The sequence below is a fragment of the Mchenga conophoros genome, linkage group LG1, assembly GCF_057382185.1.
Source record: "Mchenga conophoros isolate Kocher_MC1m ecotype Shallow Benthic linkage group LG1, M_conophoros_male_GT1.1, whole genome shotgun sequence".
Lineage (NCBI taxonomy): Eukaryota > Metazoa > Chordata > Actinopteri > Cichliformes > Cichlidae > Mchenga > Mchenga conophoros.
The window spans coordinates 38,121,655-38,141,132 of record NC_140526.1 but is presented as its reverse complement, the minus strand read 5'-3'; the positions used below and the strand labels follow the sequence as shown (position 1 = coordinate 38,141,132).

General features: G+C 41.0%; 1 protein-coding gene across 2 annotated transcripts in view; it reads right to left on the bottom strand.

Annotated features, from left to right (window-relative positions):
• LOC146583786 (nuclear receptor ROR-alpha A-like) overlaps positions 1 to 19,478 on the bottom strand; it is a 175,467-nt gene that overhangs the window by 46,376 nt on the left and 109,613 nt on the right. Inside the window, exon 1 of one of the 2 annotated variants that reach the window (XM_085277501.1) lies at positions 16,643 to 16,930. The exons of the other annotated variant lie outside the window; for it this stretch is intronic. Within the exon in view, the coding sequence (XP_085133627.1) occupies positions 16,643 to 16,799 (157 nt within the window). The 5' untranslated portion in view covers positions 16,800 to 16,930. Of the gene's footprint in view, positions 1 to 16,642; positions 16,931 to 19,478 lie in introns of those variants that run through there. 2 annotated transcript variants of the gene reach the window in all.

Below are 19,478 nucleotides of genomic sequence, written 5' to 3'. Positions count from 1 at the left end.
ATGATCAGCCAGGAGAGAAACACTGTTAAATGTTCAGTTTCTATGCCATATGTTAAAACAAGATCTAGAGTGTGATTAAAGTGGTGGGTGGGTTCTTTTACATTTTGAGAGAAGCCAATTGAGTCTAATAACAGATTAAATGCCATGTTGAGGCTGTCATTTTTAGCATCTACATGGATGTTAAAAATCACCCACAATAATTATTTTATCTGAGCTGAGCACTAAATCAGATAAAAAGTCTCAGAAATCAGACAGGCCCAGGTGGACAATAGATGATAACTAAGTAAGACTGGTTTCTGAGTTTCACAGCTGGGGTGGACAGGGCTAAGCATCAGGCTTTAAAATGAATTAAAAGTCTGTGTGGATCTTTGGTTGATTAATAGGCTGGTGTGAAAAATTGCTGCCACACCCCCCCTTCGGCCTGTGCTTCGAGACTTCTGGTAGTTAGAATGACTCGGGGGTGTTGATTCATTTAAACTAACATAACCATCCTGCTGCAACCAGAGTAAATCGATTTGTTGATCAATTACTAAGTCATGTACTAACAGAGACATGGAGGAGAGAGACCTAATATTTAATAATCCACATTTCACTGTTTTACTCTTTGGTTCAGATGTGGATACTGTATTGTTCTTTCTTTGTGATTTTTTAATGTTTAAGTTGTTTGTTGCTGGTTTTTAGTTTGTTTTTTGTCTGTTTGGGAGCTGACACAGTCTCCATGGATATGGGTTTTGGGGGGGGGGGGGGGGGGGGGGTAACAGGAGCTGCAGAGAGGTGTGTAAGACTGCAACTCTGCTTCCTGGTCCCAACTCTGGATAGTCATATTTTGGGGGGGTTTAATAAATTTGTCCATATTTCTAGAAATGAAAGCTGCTCCATCCAAAGTGGGATGGATGCCGTCTCTCCTAACAAGACCAGTAGGGGTGCAACGATATTCGTATCAATATTGAACCGTTCGATACAGTGCTTTCGGTTCAGTACGCATATGTATCGAACAATACAACATTTGTAATTTATTTTATCAACTTTCCTTCTGACGATGCTGTCAGTGTTGAGCGCTCAGTGAATCTGCGTTCGACTACTCCGCCTAGGCTGCACTGTCGAGCGCAGATCCACTGAGCGCTCCACACAGACAGCATAGTCAGAAGGAAGAGCGCAGGGCAAGCTAGCGAGACAGAAGTTAAGCTCTCCTTGCAACATGGCAAGTTGAACCTCTCCCACCCTCATTCAGATCTGGCGTTTGGAATTATTTTGGTTTTCATGTGACGTATGACCCTGAAGGTAAGCACGTCATGGACTAAAGTAAAACAGTATGTTGCATGTGCCACGCAATGCTCAATTACATGGGTGGGAGCTAGTGTGTTAGCGCAGTTAGCTCGTTAACGTGTTGGCCGTCTAGCCCCATGCACAGGGCGATCGGGGTAGCTCGTTAACGGAGATTTGCCGTGTTGTGGCGTTAAGGTCATTTTAACGAGGTTAACCTGAAAGCACTAGTGGGAACACAACGAATATGACTGCACATTTACACCGACATCATCCTAGTGCAAAGACAAAAACAACAAGCATGCATGCTACAAACTTTACCCGAGTCATTTAGACAGCCGTTAGCACATGATTCTCCTTATGGGGACTTGATATGTTTAATATGCTGCTGAGAATATAGCCCAGAAGAAGCGGATAGTATAGCTTTTATTTTGGAAAGAGCCATTTCTCTGTAATAAACTCTTTTCCAAAGATGAGTGATTTCTCAATCAGATACAGGGCTCGCAAAATCGCTAGCCCGATGTCCTGGGGCTAGCGATTTTTCCAGTCGGGCTACCAAAATCTATCTCTGCCCTGCCCGTCCGGCTATTGTAGGAAGGAAAAATATATGTCAATGCTTTTGAATTCTTTCGGAAATGTAGCTGGGTAATTATGTCATTGGCATCGGTGAGCCACTGTCAATATGTGACATATTGAAATCGCGTTTGAATTTGCGCTTGTTTTTTTGCTTTCACTTTGCAATCGCGTGAACTGTGTATAGAGAGCGACAGCACTGATTGGTGAGTGATGATAATTTGTGCACCAATTCCTCTGACATCGTCTTATCAATCGTTAGCTTACTATGCAAACATGACAAGTGAAATCTCCTGCAGCAAGCTTAAACATGTGAGAGGTTGATCGCGCAGAGAATCGCTGAGCTTATGTGAGTGCGTGTGTAAAAGCAGCAGTATATATATTTTAGTTCTGCTGAGCCAAATAAGACAGGTCAGGGTGAAGAAGTGACAGCCAAAGAAAAGCTTACCGCAAAACGGAAAAGTTATGACAAATCAGACTATAAGGCAAAAAGAAAGTGCAGCTTTATGGTTTCATGGACAAAATAATTTCTGTGGTTGCGATATGATGAGCTAAATAACCAGGGGTGCAGATAAGTGGTCCGCAGGTGCGCATTCGCTGTCAAAATAAAAAACACGCACAAGGGTTAGGGTTAAATTTAAAAACTGTACTTTTGAGTTAAAATATATATTTATAATTTTAATAAATGACAAATTAAAAAGGCATGAACATTTTATTTTGTATCGAAAAAATATCGAACCGTGACACCAAAGTATCGAACCGAACCGAACCGTGAATTTTGTGTATCGTTGCACCCCTAAAGACCAGGTTTCCTCCAGAAGGTTTGCCACTTATCTATGAAGCCCACATCGTGTCTTGGACACCACTCAGACAGCCAGCAATTTAAGGAGAACATGCGGCTAAACATGTCACTCCTGGTCTGATTGGGGAGGGGACCAGAGAAAACTACAGGAAGACAATTGACTATGGTTGCCGTTGTCTCTAGCGTCACATGTCTGAGAACAGAATCACCAATTACCAGAGTTTGACCCCCAGCGGGTGTGTCACCGAGTGGGGAAAAACGGTTAGACACATGAACAGGTTGGTCGTGTACCTGGGGCTTCTGTTTAAAACTATGCTTCCTCCTCACCGTCACCCAGCGGCCCTCTTTCCCCAGCTGCTTGGGGTCTGCCAGGGAACAGCTAGCGGGGCCTACTCCATCTTCGGCTGTACCAGCTACAGGGGCCTGGCTAGCTAGGGGTGAATGAAGGGTGCGAAGCCGAGTCTCCAATTCAGTAATCCTGGCCTCCAGAGCTGCAAAAATGATACATTTGTTACAAGTATCATTACTGCTAAAGGAGGCCAAGGAGTAACTAAACATCTGACACAATGAGCAGGAAAGTGCAGGAGGGACAGGTGAAGAGACCATGCTGCTAGCGAGTCGGCTATGAGCTAAGCTAAGCTAGCGAAACAGTAAAGACACAGTGAGTGAATACTTTGCCTATAAGTTAGGTAGTGAGTACACAGAAAGTGGGCTTCGGGTGAAGCACGTGAAGATTATACTATGAAATAAGAAGGTATCTAAAAGTTCTTAATTAATTTGCCGAGCAGATAAGCTACTCAAAAACACCACTGTGTTTGAGCAGGAACAGGACATTCAGTAAAACAAACAGCTGAATAGCATTTCTTCATAAATACAGTACTTGGACTTCCAAAATCAAAACAAGACAGAAACATGACTTTTCTGGTTTCTCCTGTTTTGAGGTGACGACAGATCAGTATAATTGTCTCATGCACTCAAATTCATTTCAAAGAGTACACAAACACCACATGAACTTGCCCAAACACATCTGTGTCAATGCTTGCTGACATGAAACCATAGTCAGGCAGATTTAGATCTGAATAACACAGTCAGTCCTGACTTCTTCCATTATTAGGAAAACATGGCTACCACTTTAAACATAATGGATCCCAGATTTCATCACCATCAACACAATCCTAATCCTTGATCATCATCCCATTGGAAGATTGTTTAGAAATGGACAAATGTTGGTCTCTCAATTCATTTGTTGCTGTTGCGAGTGTTAGGAGTCAGACCTCGTCCTCCTCCTTCCACCTTTCTGACAACATTTCACCATTTTATTTTGGTGAAATGTTGTCAGAAATATCTACTCACTTAGACTGCACTAAGGATGACAGAGACCATGAACACTGTTTTATCTGAGAGGAGCAGAAAAGATGAAAGGTAGAAAAAGGGTGAAGCAGAAGCTGAGCTCTCTCTGAGGGAGCTTCATACACAGGTCTAACTCTGTACTGCTTAAACCGATTCACAAACAGAGGCTTCGCCACATGCTCTGCAGGTTGACGGGTGTTTTCACAGCAGAAGCGTGAGCAGACGCTGACAAACATTAAAGCTTTGTGAAAGTTTATGGCTGCATCTATGACAGCTGATGAGTCATTAAAACAATTTCCTCCGAGGGTTACTGATGTAAAGAGTGAGAAGAAGAAGGTGGGGGTGGCACGTTGTCACAGCTTACTTATCAAAACCAAAGGTCAACTTAAGCTGCAGGGTAAAAATCAATATCATGATAATTATCACTCCTTAATTTTATTTAAACCCCAGGTCACATAAAGGCTATTTCATCCTGATCATTCTGGGATTTATTTCCACCAACTGCTATTATTACTATTTGTTACATTTTCTTGCTCTTTTTTTTTTTTACATCATTACAATGTCAGACCATCAAAATTTCACAGAACCCAAGATGATGCTTTTTCATTGCTTAGCCCTGGACCTATATACAATCAGTTTACAGCAATTTAATTTAAAAAATAAAAACAGAAAAAAAAGCAGAAAATGATCATGTTGGAGGTGCTGAAAGACTGAAATTAGCAGCTTTTCCTCACTAAATGGCCAAAGTGAAGGTGATGTAAGCTCTTCTACAGTTGTGTACTTTAATATTCCCACATTAATCCATGTGTCTAATCTTCTAATGAACTACGACGGCATATGAAGCTCAATGATGGAAGGAAAATCTTTGATACTGAAGTTTCAAAGTTGTGAGAAAAACGTGGCAGATTTGTAATGGATAACTCGGAAAACAGTGTTTTTTGGTTAAGGAAACTCATCACTTTGGGCATCAGGTTTGCCATGCACCATGCCAACGTTGACCTAATTAAATTATGCTTTTGAATTGGGTTTAGCAACAAAGAAATGATTCTCAGCTAAAATCACAAACATCATATTATCATAAGCATGCAGACTTTGCAGAGATGCTGTTGTGACCTGGGTCTATCCAAAAGAAAAGAGCAGACAAGAACAAAAGCACAATGAACAGATGCAAGGATATTACTGGTTACACCTTTGAGCTATTCGAATGGGACTTGTGGTACCACAGGACACAATCTGACTGATTATTAAAGCAACTGATCCCCACAGTGTGGAGACTCAAAGAGGTCAACATCTTAGGCAACAGCACTAAAGTTCCATATGCTATTTGGCAGATGGACTCTTAGGATAAACCTTATGGTATAGGGATTCCTGGATGCATTGATGATTTCCGTTGTTGGATGGAGGCATCAAAAACAAATAACGATGCCAAGGTTGTTGCTGACTCATATTTAAAGCGTTGTGCTTGGGTTGTTGTACAGAGAAGTTTTTTTTTCACATATCTGCCACTTTAACATAAAAAATTTTGACTCTTATTTTTTCCTACCTTCAGTGGCCCTAACATGTACCCAGCACTGTTCTTCATATTATACATTTTGCATGATCTTCTACATATTTTTAAGTTACTTGATGAATAACTTGCTTGCATTGGTGGTTTTTAATATAACATAGTAAAAAGACCACTTGGAACAAGGATAAACTTGCGTACCACTCAACATATGAATTTCCACTACTTAAAGACCAATTATGATGTCATCTTCATCATTTTCAATCCAGTCCTTTTATCTCAACAATAAGAGCAATTTTTATTTGCTAAGCTACCAAAGAACAAAAACTCATGTCCACCGATCAGGTGATCACTGAAAGGTGAAGTAAATAACACTGATCGTCTCGTCATGGTGGCACTTCTAGAGAGCAAGTGAACATTTGGTCCTCAAAGTTGATGTGTAGAATCACCAAAAACAGGCAGGCGTAAGGACTTGAGCGCCTTCAACAGGGGCCAAATATTAATGGCTAGATGAGTCGGTGAGAGCATTTCCGAAGATGCTGCTCTGGTGGGGTGTTCCTGGTCCGCAGTGGTCAGGATCTATCTAAAGTCATCAGAGAAAGGAACAATGGTGAACCAGAGTCATAAGCGGCCAAAGCTCACTGATGTGCATCACAGATTATTACGTATGGCGCTGCGTAGCAACAAACAAAGCAGGATGCTCACGCTGACCCTGTGGACTACCAAACGAGCCAACAATGGGCATCTGAGCATGAGAACCATGGACTAGTGGAGTCCATGGTTTGATGGGTCAGAGCTGTTAATAGCAGCAAAAGGGGGACCAAACACAGCATTAGTCAGGTGTTCATAATGATCTTCTTGCTGGGTGTAATTCAAGAGATGAACCCATGTTGTGCCTACACATAGGAAATAATCATGCAAAATACATTAAAATGCATCTTTAGGCACTTTCAGGTTGTCAAAAAAACAATTTGTTGACATTTCTTTAGTTGAATCTAGAGCTGGGCGATAGAACGATAACGATATGTATCGCGATATAACTTTTACTCGATAGAGAAATTAAGCTATCGTGATAGACCTCGCCGCTCTTGTCCTCTTAAAAAAAAAAAAAAAAAAAAAAAAAAAAAAAAAAGGTCAGCCAATCCAAATTAAGTAGCGCAGAGCCGAACCAATCACAGCCGCAGCGTCACGTCGCGTGACTTGTTACGTACAGCACAAGTGCCAAGCCGCACGTGTGTTTGTTTGGGAAGCAGCCAGCGGGTAATGGAGCCAGCGCGTAATGGAGGAAATGAGTGTGCCGACTAGAAAAATCAACCGAGCGTGACCGAAGAGAAAACAGATGATGGTTCCAATGCCGGAGAGATTGTCGAACGGAAGAGCCATAGAAGTTCCGTAGTGTGAAGGTATTTCGGCTATTTCAAGTCTGACAAAAAACAGAGTAGCGTGCACTGTAAATTGTGCCGAAAGCAAGTCTGGAAATACAATAAACTGGTGCATGCGTCACACTGTGCGCCACGTTATTGTTTCGGTGAAATGAATTTCTACAATACTGTTACTGTTAATTCTACTCTCTGCAGTGTTTAAATGCTTACATATACACACAGTTACTGTCCCTCCACACATACGACTCGGTTCTGCTTCTATGCCCCAGCTTTGTTTACTTTTTCCCACCGAGGCTTCTAGACTTCTGATTGGCCAATATTTCTGCACGGTTAGGAATCTAGCGCCACCTGCTGCTTTGGCATGTTCATAGCAGCGTTTTCCTTCATTTCTGCCTTTATGTGTGGACGGGATTATTTTTTAAAACGAAAACGTAAAATCTCCGTTTTCAAAAATACCCGTGTACGTGTGGACGTAGCCTCAGTCTCTGACTGGAAGCGCTAATTCGTCATTCGGCTTTTGTCAGACTAAAGTAACTGTTAAAACTGTTTGAAAAGCTAAGCTATACAACAAGGAGAGATTGAGAATTTCCTTTTAGTTCTCAGTTTATTTGATATTGACAAAAGTTAGTCAGTTTTGTCTGTTCTTCTGTAAAACAAACTAAGATTTGTTTTTAGAATTAATATTTTGTTTCTAAGTGGAATTGACAATTTAGTCTGTTTCGTTTGTTCTATTTTGAAACTTAAACGCTTTAGCGGCTGCCTTTTGTGTAGTTTGCAATATTTGCCTTTATTTACAGTGGGGCAAAAAAGTATTTAGTCAGCCACCGATTGTGCAAGTTCCCCCACTTAAAATGATGACAGAGGTCAGTAATTTGCACCAGAGGTACACTTCAACTGTGAGAGACAGAATGTGAAAAAAAAAATCCATGAATTCACATGGTAGGATTTGTAAAGAATTTATTCGTAAATTAGGGTGGAAAATAAGTATTTGGTCACCTCAAACAAGGAAAATCTCTGGCTCTCACAGACCTGTAACATCTTCTGTAAGAAGCTTTTCTGTCCCCCACTCGTTACCTGTATGAATGGCACCTGTTTGAACTCATCATCTGTATAAAAGACACCTGTCCACAGCTTCAAACAGTCAGACTCCAAACTCCGCCATGGCCAAGACCAAAGAGCTTTCGAAGGACACCAGGAAAAGTATTGTAGACCTGCACCAGACTGGGAAGAGTGAATCTACAATAGGCAAGCAGCTTGGTGTGAAGAAATCAACTGTGGGAGCAATCATCAGAAAATGGAAGACATACAAGACCACTGATAATCTCCCTCGATCTGGGGCTCCACGCAAGATCTCATCCCGTGGGGTCAAAATGATCATGAGAACGGTGAGCAAAGATCCCAGAACCACACGGGGGGACCTGGTGAATGACCTGCAGAGAGCTGGGACCAAAGTAACAAAGGTCACCATCAGTAACACACTACAACGGCAGGGAATCAAATCCCGCAGTGCCAGACGTGTTCCGCTGCTGAAGCCAGTGCATGTCCAGGCCCGTCTGAAGTTTGCCAGAGAGCACATGGATGATACAGCAGAGGATTGGGAGAATGTCATGTGGTCAGATGAAACCAAAGTAGAACTTTTTGGTATAAACTCAACTCGTCGTGTTTGGAGGAAGAAGAATACTGAGTTGCGTCCCAAGAACACCATACCTACTGTGAAGCATGGGGGTGGAAACATCATGCTATGGGGCTGTTTTTCTGCCAAGGGGACAGGACGACTGATCCGTGTTAAGGACAGAATGAATGGGGCCATGTATCGTGAGATTTTGAGCCAAAACCTCCTTCCATCAGTGAGAACTTTGAAGATGAAACGAGGCTGGGTCTTCCAACATGACAATGATCCAAAACACACCACCCGGGCAACAAAGGAGTGGCTCCGTAAGAAGCATTTGAAAGTCCTGGAGTGGCCTAGCCAGTCTCCAGACCTCAACCCCATAGACAATCTGTGGCGGGAGTTGAAAGTCCGTGTTGCTTGGCGACAGCCCCAAAACATCACTGCTCTCAAGAAGATCTGCATGGAGGAATGGGCCAAAATACCAGCTACTGTGTGTGCAAACCTGGTAAAGACCTATAGTAAATGTTTGACCTCTGTTATTTCCAACAAAGGTTATGTTATAAAGTATTGAGTTGTATTTTTGTTATTGACCAAATACTTATTTTCCACCCTGATTTACGAATAAATTCTTTACAAATCCTACCATGTGGATTCATGGATTTTTTTTTCACATTCTGTCTCTCACAGTTGAAGTGTACCTCTGGTGCAAATTACTGACCTCTGTCATCATTTTAGGTGGGGGAACTTGCACAATCGGTGGCTGACTAAATACTTTTTTGCCCCACTGTATCTGAAAAAGTCTCATGTTCCTTAAGTACATCTACCCTGTTGAACTTATTATGGGAAATAAATATTTAAATAAAAACAAGCTGCTGATTATTTCACATTTTACTTGTGAGCAACGGCACATTTAAATCTTACAAATATAGTTATTTGGCTTATATCGTGATAGATATCGTTATCGCCTGAAATGAAAAAAACATATCGTGATATGAAAAAATCTCATATCGCCCAGCTCTAGTTGAATCTATGAAAAAGAAAATGCTAAAGGCAAAAATACAATAGTACTTATTTTTCCAGACCACAGACTAATTCCAGATGTTTGACTTTTCCAACAGCCTGATCAAAGAAATGTTGGTCACGTGGTTATGTATCCCTGTCCCCGTGTCAGGGCTAGACGAGTGGTGATTAGTGATAATAATTCTAATTGAGGGATAATGAATAATGTTGGCATCTCTTTTTCTCATTGAAAAATTAATCCTGATTTGGACACTGAAGGCTTTCAGCTCAGTCGTAGTTATCTGCATCTCCCACATGTGGACTTGGCTGGATGACCCAGGTAAATTAACAGTAATATGAGTGTACATGGACGGAACTTTTAGGGTAATGTCTTTGTATTTGTTATTCATCTGAGACAAACACACTACGGACAACTGATTTACTCACCTTTCCTTCAAAAGGTTGGTCACTGCTAAGGAGCCAGCCCCAGACCTTTCCAGACTTTGTCTTTCCCTCACCAGCTGTCTCATAGGCCAGGCTGTTATTGTGACGCTGATCCAAGATGTGGAACATGTCCCTAAAATAGGTTTCAGCACTTTGAGTCTGGGTGGGCAGAGCAGGTCATCTACTAATGGGAGGGTTGGTGGTTGTTTGACCCCTTGCTTCTCCAGTCTGCATGCCTAAATATCCTTCAAAATAAGATTTTTTTTTCGGATTTGTGTCAGCTTTCCGGTGCAGATCCCTCCCATTGCTCATTATGCTGTTGAGCATATCATAGGACACTTTTCTCAGCTGGCCTCTGGCTGATATATGAAGTTAAAAATTCTGTCCTCTGTGATTTAGCTTGCAAAACTGAATCACTGTATTAAGTGAGTGACAGATGAAACGCTGCTGCTGCCAGCGTGAGTTTAGTCCTCAGTTCACCACACTGCAAAGGCCATGCTCACTCCCAGGAGGACCCAAGATCTCGCCTCAACTGCTCTTGCTCAGATGTTGCTAACAGGCTCCGTTCTTTAATCTCCTCGTCCAGCTTCCAAATTTTCAGAGTCGATGTAAAAACGGCAGACATATGGTGCCACACATGGAGCACCAACACACCCATTCAGGCTGTGAGCAGATGAAGCAGCAGCTTGTTCATCAGCCACAGTTGGTGGTTCGATTAGTCACCTCTCTAGCAGGTCGGCACACTAATCGCCAAACCGTGAGTCTCTGCTTCACCTCCACATGCGTAACCATCCATATTTCTGTTTCAAAGACCTCACTGCTGATTTGGACTGCACTGGTTCATACAGGGGGCTTAAATGAACCGACAGAAGCCACATTTCTGCATGTGAGAAGCCACAATGACCCGGTGTCTGCCACTGTCATGCAGACACAATGAAGAAAAAAGATATTTAACCTTTTTTTTGAAAACAAAGAAAAGGGAACCATGTGAAATAATGCCCAAATTTTTTACTCAGTTGTATATAGTATTTGTATTTGTATTCTATTTTTATCTTATTGTATATTTATTTTATTTTATTCTACTGTATATAGTATTTTATTTTATTCTATTCTGTACAGTTGTGTACTGTATTTATTCTTATTGTATTCTAATTTTTGCCTCATAACTTTTGCACTGTCCACTTCCTGCTGTGACAAAACAAATTTCCCAAGTGTGGGACTAATAAAGGTTATCTTATCTTATCTTATCTTATCTTAAATAACTAAAAACATGGAAGAATTTTAACAATGGGGGGAAAACATACAAAAATGAATGATTAAAATGAAGAGTTTAGTAATAAATAAACATGAAAGAAGATTTCATTTTTCTTTATTTTTTTCATTATCTTTTTGTCTTTTTTCCCACACCTCCTGCCTTTTTTTGTTTCACTCTAACGCTGCACTGCTTTTTTACTTTATTTATCAGTACACAACAAATATCTTACTTTCACTTTGAACCAGGAATCCAGATGAACTTCCAGAGTTTTCCCTCGGGATGCTGCATTTGCTTACTGTACAGATACCACAGTATAATGTGTAATTAGCAAGATAGCAGCACTAAGTGAAGGCTAATGAGCAAGAAAGAATATCACAAGAGCCACTGCTGTTTACTCCAAAAATGCTAAAGCCTGAGCAAAACAAATCCCTAATGGATAAATTATCAGAAACTGAGCTCTAAAGAAAGAAAAAAATAGCATTTCTCAGACACTGGATCAAAGCAGCGGGAGAGAGGAGGGCCGAGCAGACGCCGCTCAGCCTCAGAAATGTGTCAAGGTTTGTTTGGTGGTTAATAAAAGGGCCTCCTTCTTTGTCTTCTGTTGAAATGCATGCGTGGTTTTACATTCTGCTTTACTGAGGAATTTATTTTTACAAAACGTGTTTTGTTTTTGTGTGGCGTTTTATCATTTACTGTGACCAGCTTAGTTGTTTGGGGGGGGAAAGCTGCTACTAAATGCAGAGTGTAAAATCCAGGCCAGACTTGGATCCATCAGAAAGCTGGATGAATCCATTCTGTGTCTTAAGAAAAAAAAAAACTACTTCCTACAGGAAATATAAAACAGGCAGCTGCCATTTATATATAAGGCCAAACTGTAATGGACAGTAACTTATGGTTACTTATGATTATCGCACTCCTGAAAAACTACAGTCCTATATTCTGCTAGAGGCAGTGATTCATACAGCGCAGAGCAGAGTTCCTGGTCAGTTGTAGCATGCTGATTTATAAATGACAGCTGACAGAGTGTGATATGTCAACAGATATTTCCTAAAAGACTATCATGTGCTCATGGATAAATCCTGGATATCTGTGAGGTTTAGATAGCCAGCGCTGTCCTGTAGGTATTTTAATAGCTACTGTATCCTGCACATGTTGGGAGATATTTATAAACACAAATGAATGCAGAGACAGTTTGAGTGTGCAGCACATGCGGCACAGTCATGCAATGCATTCACAAAATGTTGCTAACGAGTTTGTGTAAAACGTTGCTGGTTCAGAAACAATGATGTCATCAGCTCCATGTAATTTCATCTGATGTGCACTTGGAGCTACGGCTGCTGAATTAATGGAACTGAACTGAAATTTCCATTCTGGCTTCCAACAGAAAAAGATGACTGAAAACAAAAAGGCCTTTGGCCAACAAGATCTATTAAGAGGAACTAAAAGCCATTAAAAGTCTTCTGTTCTGGATCACGAAGGGTCTGTCACCTTGGTCGCAGCTCTAAATCACTCCCTGCGTGCGTACAGCACGGGTTTCCTGAGATGTGTAGCCTGAGCCGGGTACAGGCCACAATTGGACCTGCTGACATAGGCAGTGTAGGATACACAACACCGGGGAACCACGGTTATTCTCACACAGCCCTTTTCTGCTAGTACTCGGTCTCAGTCTCTGTCATTTTCCATTACAATTGAGTCCCACCTTATGTGCGTCAGACACATGTTGTTTTTTCAATTATTGCCATCATTGTTTTTCAAAAATGGTGGTTTTGATTTTCTTGAAGGAGTTGCTCTCACAACTCACAGTGACATCAGTGACTAGCCAATCGGTGGCATGCAGTCTGTTGCGATCATGGTTTTCCAAGCGCATGGAACTCCGGCGAGTAGGTTCTTAAAAAGGAACCGGCACCAGGTACTACCACTTAATGGTTTTGGCTTCCCTTCATTGGCTTCCTGTTAAATCCAGAATTGAATTCAAAATCCTGCTCCTCACATACAAGGTCTTAAATAATCAGGCCCCATCTTATCTTAATGAGCTTGTAGTACCATATCACCCTATTAGAGCACTTCGCTCTCGCTCTGCAGGCCTACTTGTTGTTCCTAGAGTATTTAAAAGTAGAATGGGAGGGAGAGCCTTCAGTTTTCAGGCCCCTCTTCTGTGGAACCAGCTTCCAGTTTGGATTCAGGAGACAGACACAATCTCTACTTTCAAGATTAGGCTTAAAACTTTCCTTTTTGCTAAAGCATATAGTTAGGGCTGGACCAGGTGACCCTGAATCCTCCCTTAGTTATGCTGCAATAGGTGTAGGCTGCCGGGGGATTCCCATGATGCATTGAGTTTTTCCTTTCCAGTCACCTTTCTCACTCACTATGTATTAATAGACCTCTCTGCATTGAATTATATCTGTTATTAACCTCTGTCTCTCTTCCACAGCATGTCTTTATCCTGTCTTCCTTCTCTCACCCCAACCGGTCGCAGCAGATGGCCCCGCCCCTCCCTGAGCCTGGTTCTGCCGGAGGTTTACTCCGGCAGGGAGGTTAAAAGGGAGTTTTTCCTTCCCACTGTTGCCAAAGTGCTTGCTCATAGGGGCTCATATGATTGTTGGGTTTTTCTCTGTATCTATGAAGCGCCTTGAGGCGACTTATGTTGTGATTTGGCGCTATATAAATAAAATTGAATTGAAAACCTTAAAAACTGACTCGGGTCGAGCAACGCCGATCCTAGTGGGCACTAGTGGGAAAGGGCTAAGAGTCACATCGAGCTCCAAATACCAGACAGCACTTTGTTATTTTATATCATAATTTATATTTGAAGTTCAAGGAAATCAACATGCGGATCCATCCACTGGAGCCCTTTTGTAAAATCAGCGAGCCCAAGCATCTTCTTTTTTTTCTCTTTTTTTTTTTTTTTTTTTAAATCGCTGAGATTAGAATTATTGTGCAGAATTTAAAAATGCTTTCTGCCATAATCGACAATATTTCTAAACTGTTTCAAATATTCTTACTTTTTTCTGTCTTTTCTGTTTATGTAAACAACTGCGCGCACTTTTTGATCACAATGTCACCAGTGATGTCACCACGCTCCCCCTCCCCCTAAGAAACAGTTAAATAATCTCCTGGCTGTTGTAATCCTCTGACATAACAGGCTGGCTAAATGCCTCCTGCAGTGTTTTTTCACAGATTGGGAATCTGGAACAGACAGCATTAAACCACAGACACACACACACTTTGCAATTTTCAAGAAAATACAAATCAACTTGAACAGCTGTAAAGTTTCTTACTAAAGGAGAAGCACCTGGGTGTTGGCTAAATGAATGATGAGCTAAATGTAAGCATGTGTTTCAAATCGTTCATGAAATAAAGAAAAATGACGGTTTTGAATCTGCTGGGCAGACTAAAGCACTGACAGTTTGAACTCAATTAAATAATCGTGTCTTTATGACTTATTGCAGACACATTAAACATGACAGTCTGGCCTCGTATCAGAAGCGGCGACGCATCACAGTGACATCAACAGCTGGATTTAAAAATTTAGCTTGAAGCTAAACTCTAGATGAACTCTGCAGATAGAGGCTTTTTAAAAGATTATGAAAGACCTGAGTTTGCACTTCCAGTTCAACAACCCTTCAGGGAATTTACCCCACAAATCTCCTTACAAAGGGCAGTGCACTTCTAGGTCTCGCTCTCAGTGGGGAAGAAGTGATCAGCCAGACCTCCAGTGTTTGTATTTGATGGGAAAACTTTTACCACAGTAAAAGTGCTGAAGCCTGTGGCAAGATATTTCACTCTGCATTCAGAAGACCAAAGTAATTTACAAAGTGCACTTCATTTTTGATTCACTGAGACCCGAAACACACAGAGCAAGGGAGCTGAAGGTCCATTTCCCATAAACCTCTATACACCCAAAAGTGCAACCACAGGGTTTGCCCTTCCAGTAACCATTAAACAGAATGCAGGTTTAAGGCACTTCCTTTTTATGCGGTGTGTAATGTCAACATATAAGCATTGTTGCATCTCTACACAAGAAATAAAGCAAAGACCTAAAAGGAAAAAAACCCAAACCACAGTTTTGATAAATTATATTAAATTAGATGACTGACTGCTACAAATGCAACAAAAACAACCCTGTAATATGTCAAATGAGACCGGAGCGTGCCACACGTCTGTGATCATGTGATCAACCCCAGGGCAGATCATTGTTTTGAGACCTTATTGCTAACTCACTCACTCTCTCTCTCTCTCTCACGCATCCACACACACACACACACACACACACAGAAACTGAAAAATAATATCTTATAGCAATAATCAATAACACCAACAGCATTTTTCCAGCTTCTGATCAGTACCATGGACAACAACTGCAGTCAGAGGTCAGGCGAATGGACACATTTAACATAAGTTTATGCTACAAGCTCACAATGAATCGACTACTCAGCTACAGATTGAGCCTTGCTATTGTAACCTGAAGACAAGTGTAAAGTCTGTAAGCATGGAACAAATGAGAGAAGCCCATGAACCACAGGTCCTCACAGGCTGAGTGGACAGGGGATTGTACCAAACAAGCACACTCATTCATAGAGTTACTCAATCAATAACTGTTTCCACTGGACTAATTTCTATATAAATCAACCACACACAAGTCCACACATACATACATACATATGACTGCATATTTTCAACATATAAGTCGGAACAGCCTTTCAGTTCTTGACAAAAACACAAAGGAAATACAAGCAGTGGATTTCCCAGCATGCTCATCAGCCGTCCAAATGTTTCAGAATGTATACTGCATACATAAACTTGGGCTTTGGTCATGAGACAGAGCCACAAATGTAGTGGAGCTTTTTAACTCTGTCCCATTTTTATCTAACTGAGGAGAACGTGCACATTCAGCAAGTCTAAGTTGGTTTGGGGGGCTTTTATGCGCGACTGCCCAGGAACACACCGTCTTGTAGTCCGCCCCTGCCCACACCTCGATTTTCTTTTCCATTTCGATGTGGAGCAAAGAGCTCCACACACAAAAGCACATGACGAAACCTGGAGCAATGCCACAAGCTTTAAAAAAGAAATAGTTAATCCTCGTCCCCACAACTTTCATTTACACGGAGCGCATCTCAAGACCGTATCGTCAACTTTCACAGACACCCCGTCTGCTGTCCGCCTCATCCTCCACCTCCCATACTTTAAAGTCCCACTAACTTGACTCACATTTCCCAAAATAGCATTTCCACGATCAGTGAGGGTGTCGTGTTTCTGCGCTCCAACAGTTATCAGACACAACAACACATGTAGAGTAGCGCTGACAGCTCGGTGAGGATGAGCGCACACAAACCAGGGAAACCATACAAAACAAAAAGCAGAGTGGAGCTTCTCCGTGGACCAACAATCATGTTGAAGCGCTGAAAGAAAACTCTAAACCCAAAGTAAAATGACACACACACACACCTTTTACACTCACCTTTCATGGCAGTAATGACAAAATACATAGTTATAATCCAGGCTCGTGGAGAAAACAGTAACACAGCTCCCTGTGTGAGACCAGCGGCAGCTCTATCAGCACTGTCATCCTCCGGCTGCTCGGCACAGCATGAGGATACATGTGACTGCAACGTCATCGTTCTGGCCCCGCCCCATCACTTACCTGCACCTCTTATTGACACAGCTGTCAGCCAATGAGAGGACACTTTTAAAACACCGTGAGCGCACAATCTCAAAATTATATAAAACCACACAACAACAAAAAAAACCCAACACAAAAATATGAACCACTGATGAGAAGGAACACAGAATGACACCAAAGAAACACAAAGTACCACAGAGGGACACAAAATCAACAAAATGACCAATCTGCAACATTCATGTCAGTCAACTTTTGGTGTTGTTCTTACATCATCATCATGATGTTTGTCCAGGATCAACATTGCAACTGACCAATCACATTGTATAAGCAGTTAGCATTAGCCAAGAAGTTAGCTAATGCTATGAAAAACTATTACTAGCAAAAGAACATGAGTAACCTAAATTTGGTTAATAGCAAACATAACTTGATAATACCTAATAATAATTATTTTTTAAACCCTGAAATGCTGAGCACTTGTTCCAGAAGAGCGTTTTACATAAACAAAGACATTTTTTTCCTCCTTCTTCCACATTCCAAAGATATGGCATCGCAACAAGGTGAGAGGCCAGTTGCAATGTTGATCCTGGACAAACATTATGATGACGCATGAACAACACCAGCAATATCAGGTAGACCGTAGTCAGGCAGCCTAGTAGTGCTGTACCACCTGTGAGGTGCTGATCCAGCAAAGAAAAAATAAAATCTCAAGAAGAGATGCTTTTAAATGCCTCCAGTCATACTTTTAGAACAGTTTTTATTTGACCTTACCAGTTATTCGCTGGTAAAGTAATGGCATTATGGTCCTGATCAATATTATAATTATAATGTTGCAATCTAAGATACTAAACAGTAACGTCAGTGAGGTAATCCAGACTGATTCCAACGTCAACGATTCCAAAATTTGTTGCAGTACAAACATGCTTGTTAATGCTGTACAGTTGGACATTTAAACAGGAGAGTGTATGGAAACAAACACTCGAGAAACACTCTGCAGAAGGAAGCCATATTCTACACCGACTGTATTTTTAAGTCATTTTTGGTGTTGCATCATTCCCCTCCTCTCCACCTCACACACACAAATCAGCATGAACACAAAATTACTACAAAATGCAGCAGTCTCTTACACATAAATAAAATAAAATAAAAATAAGAACATTTTTTGGTTTCTTTTATTTATAGTTATGTATTTTCCTCCATTTGGCTTCCTGGTGAGGCAGAAGGTTTCATTTAGACGGGAAGTTTATCAGATCTCTTAAAAGCAACAGCTAAAATGAAATGGGGTTTCTCTTTCCTCTCAAACAGCCTCGACTCTAACTGAGACGTTGGAAAGTTTTCTTTGAGATGTCAACATAACCGTGGTGCATCATTTCTACCAATTTGTCAGCTGCAGATTAATGCTGCCAGTTTCACTTTTTACCACATGCCAAAGATGTTTGACTGGTTCTCTCTGTGACAATAAGTTATTAAACAGGCTTTCTCATTATTGTGCTATCTTTGCATTTTGGTCATTATAGCAGCGAGATGGCACTGCTATTGTTAGGTCAAATTGAAGAAAACAACATTCTTCACTATCACTGTGCCCCATAATTTAAAAAGAAAAAAAAAACTGTCATGTCGCAGGTCAATTAGTTCAGATAGTTTTTGGTAATGAAACCCTGGCATGAGATCTGCAGCGGTGCAGACACAGATACATCACAAAGAGACAAATGAGATGCACAATAATGCCTAAAAATAGCAAGATTATGTCAAATAAACACAAAACAACACCCAATCACAGTTTTGCATTTGAAACAAACAGACATAAAAAAAAAATGACTTAATTGTCCACAACCATGTGAAAAATGACATAATAGAGACAGGAAATAACACAAAGAAAAAACGTAAAAATAAAATAAGAAAATGACAATAAAGGCACAAAAGCCCTGAAAGTGATTAGCAGAAAAAATGGTGGAGTTCGTGTTCAGTTGGAGTTGGATTTAGAGTTGTATTGCTGTACTGAAAAAAAAACACTTTTCCCTTTCAGGAGAGACGCAGAGGAATGTGACAAAGAAAAAAAGCACACAGTCATGTGGTGTCGTGCTGCTGCCCTCCATCGCTGTGGTTGACAAAACAAACAGTTCAAAGAAACAAGAGGTAGGAGAGACATGAAAAGGAAGGAAGAGAGCACAATGCAAAGACAGACAGAACGAACAGCAAAAACTAAGCAAAGAGGAAGATAACAGAGGACGACGCAGCAAGAAACCGCTGAGAGACGCAGCTTCAGCAGAAATCTGTCAGCCAGTTACATCCAGGCCTCCAGCAGCACGAGTCTAAAGATATCCACCAAACCCGGGTTTGGAGTGCAGAGAACAAAGGACTAGCATGTCTTATATGGCAAAAACTGGTTCATAGATTACACACACATTCACAATAAAACTGACATGAATGTTGAGATTTTCTTAATTAAGTTATTGCTAGTTCTGCCTCACATTCACAAGATTTTCATAAAATTTGATCTCCTGAGATTCAAACATTATGTTCTCAATTTCAAAATCTTAGGAGGTCTCTTAAGTTATCATGTTCACAGGTTTTCAGAAAACTAAAACCTCTAACCATCAAGTCTTCTAAATATCTTGTAAATCCTCGGATGAGTTAGAATCAGTTTTTCCTACGTTGTCTCAATCTCCAGTGATCA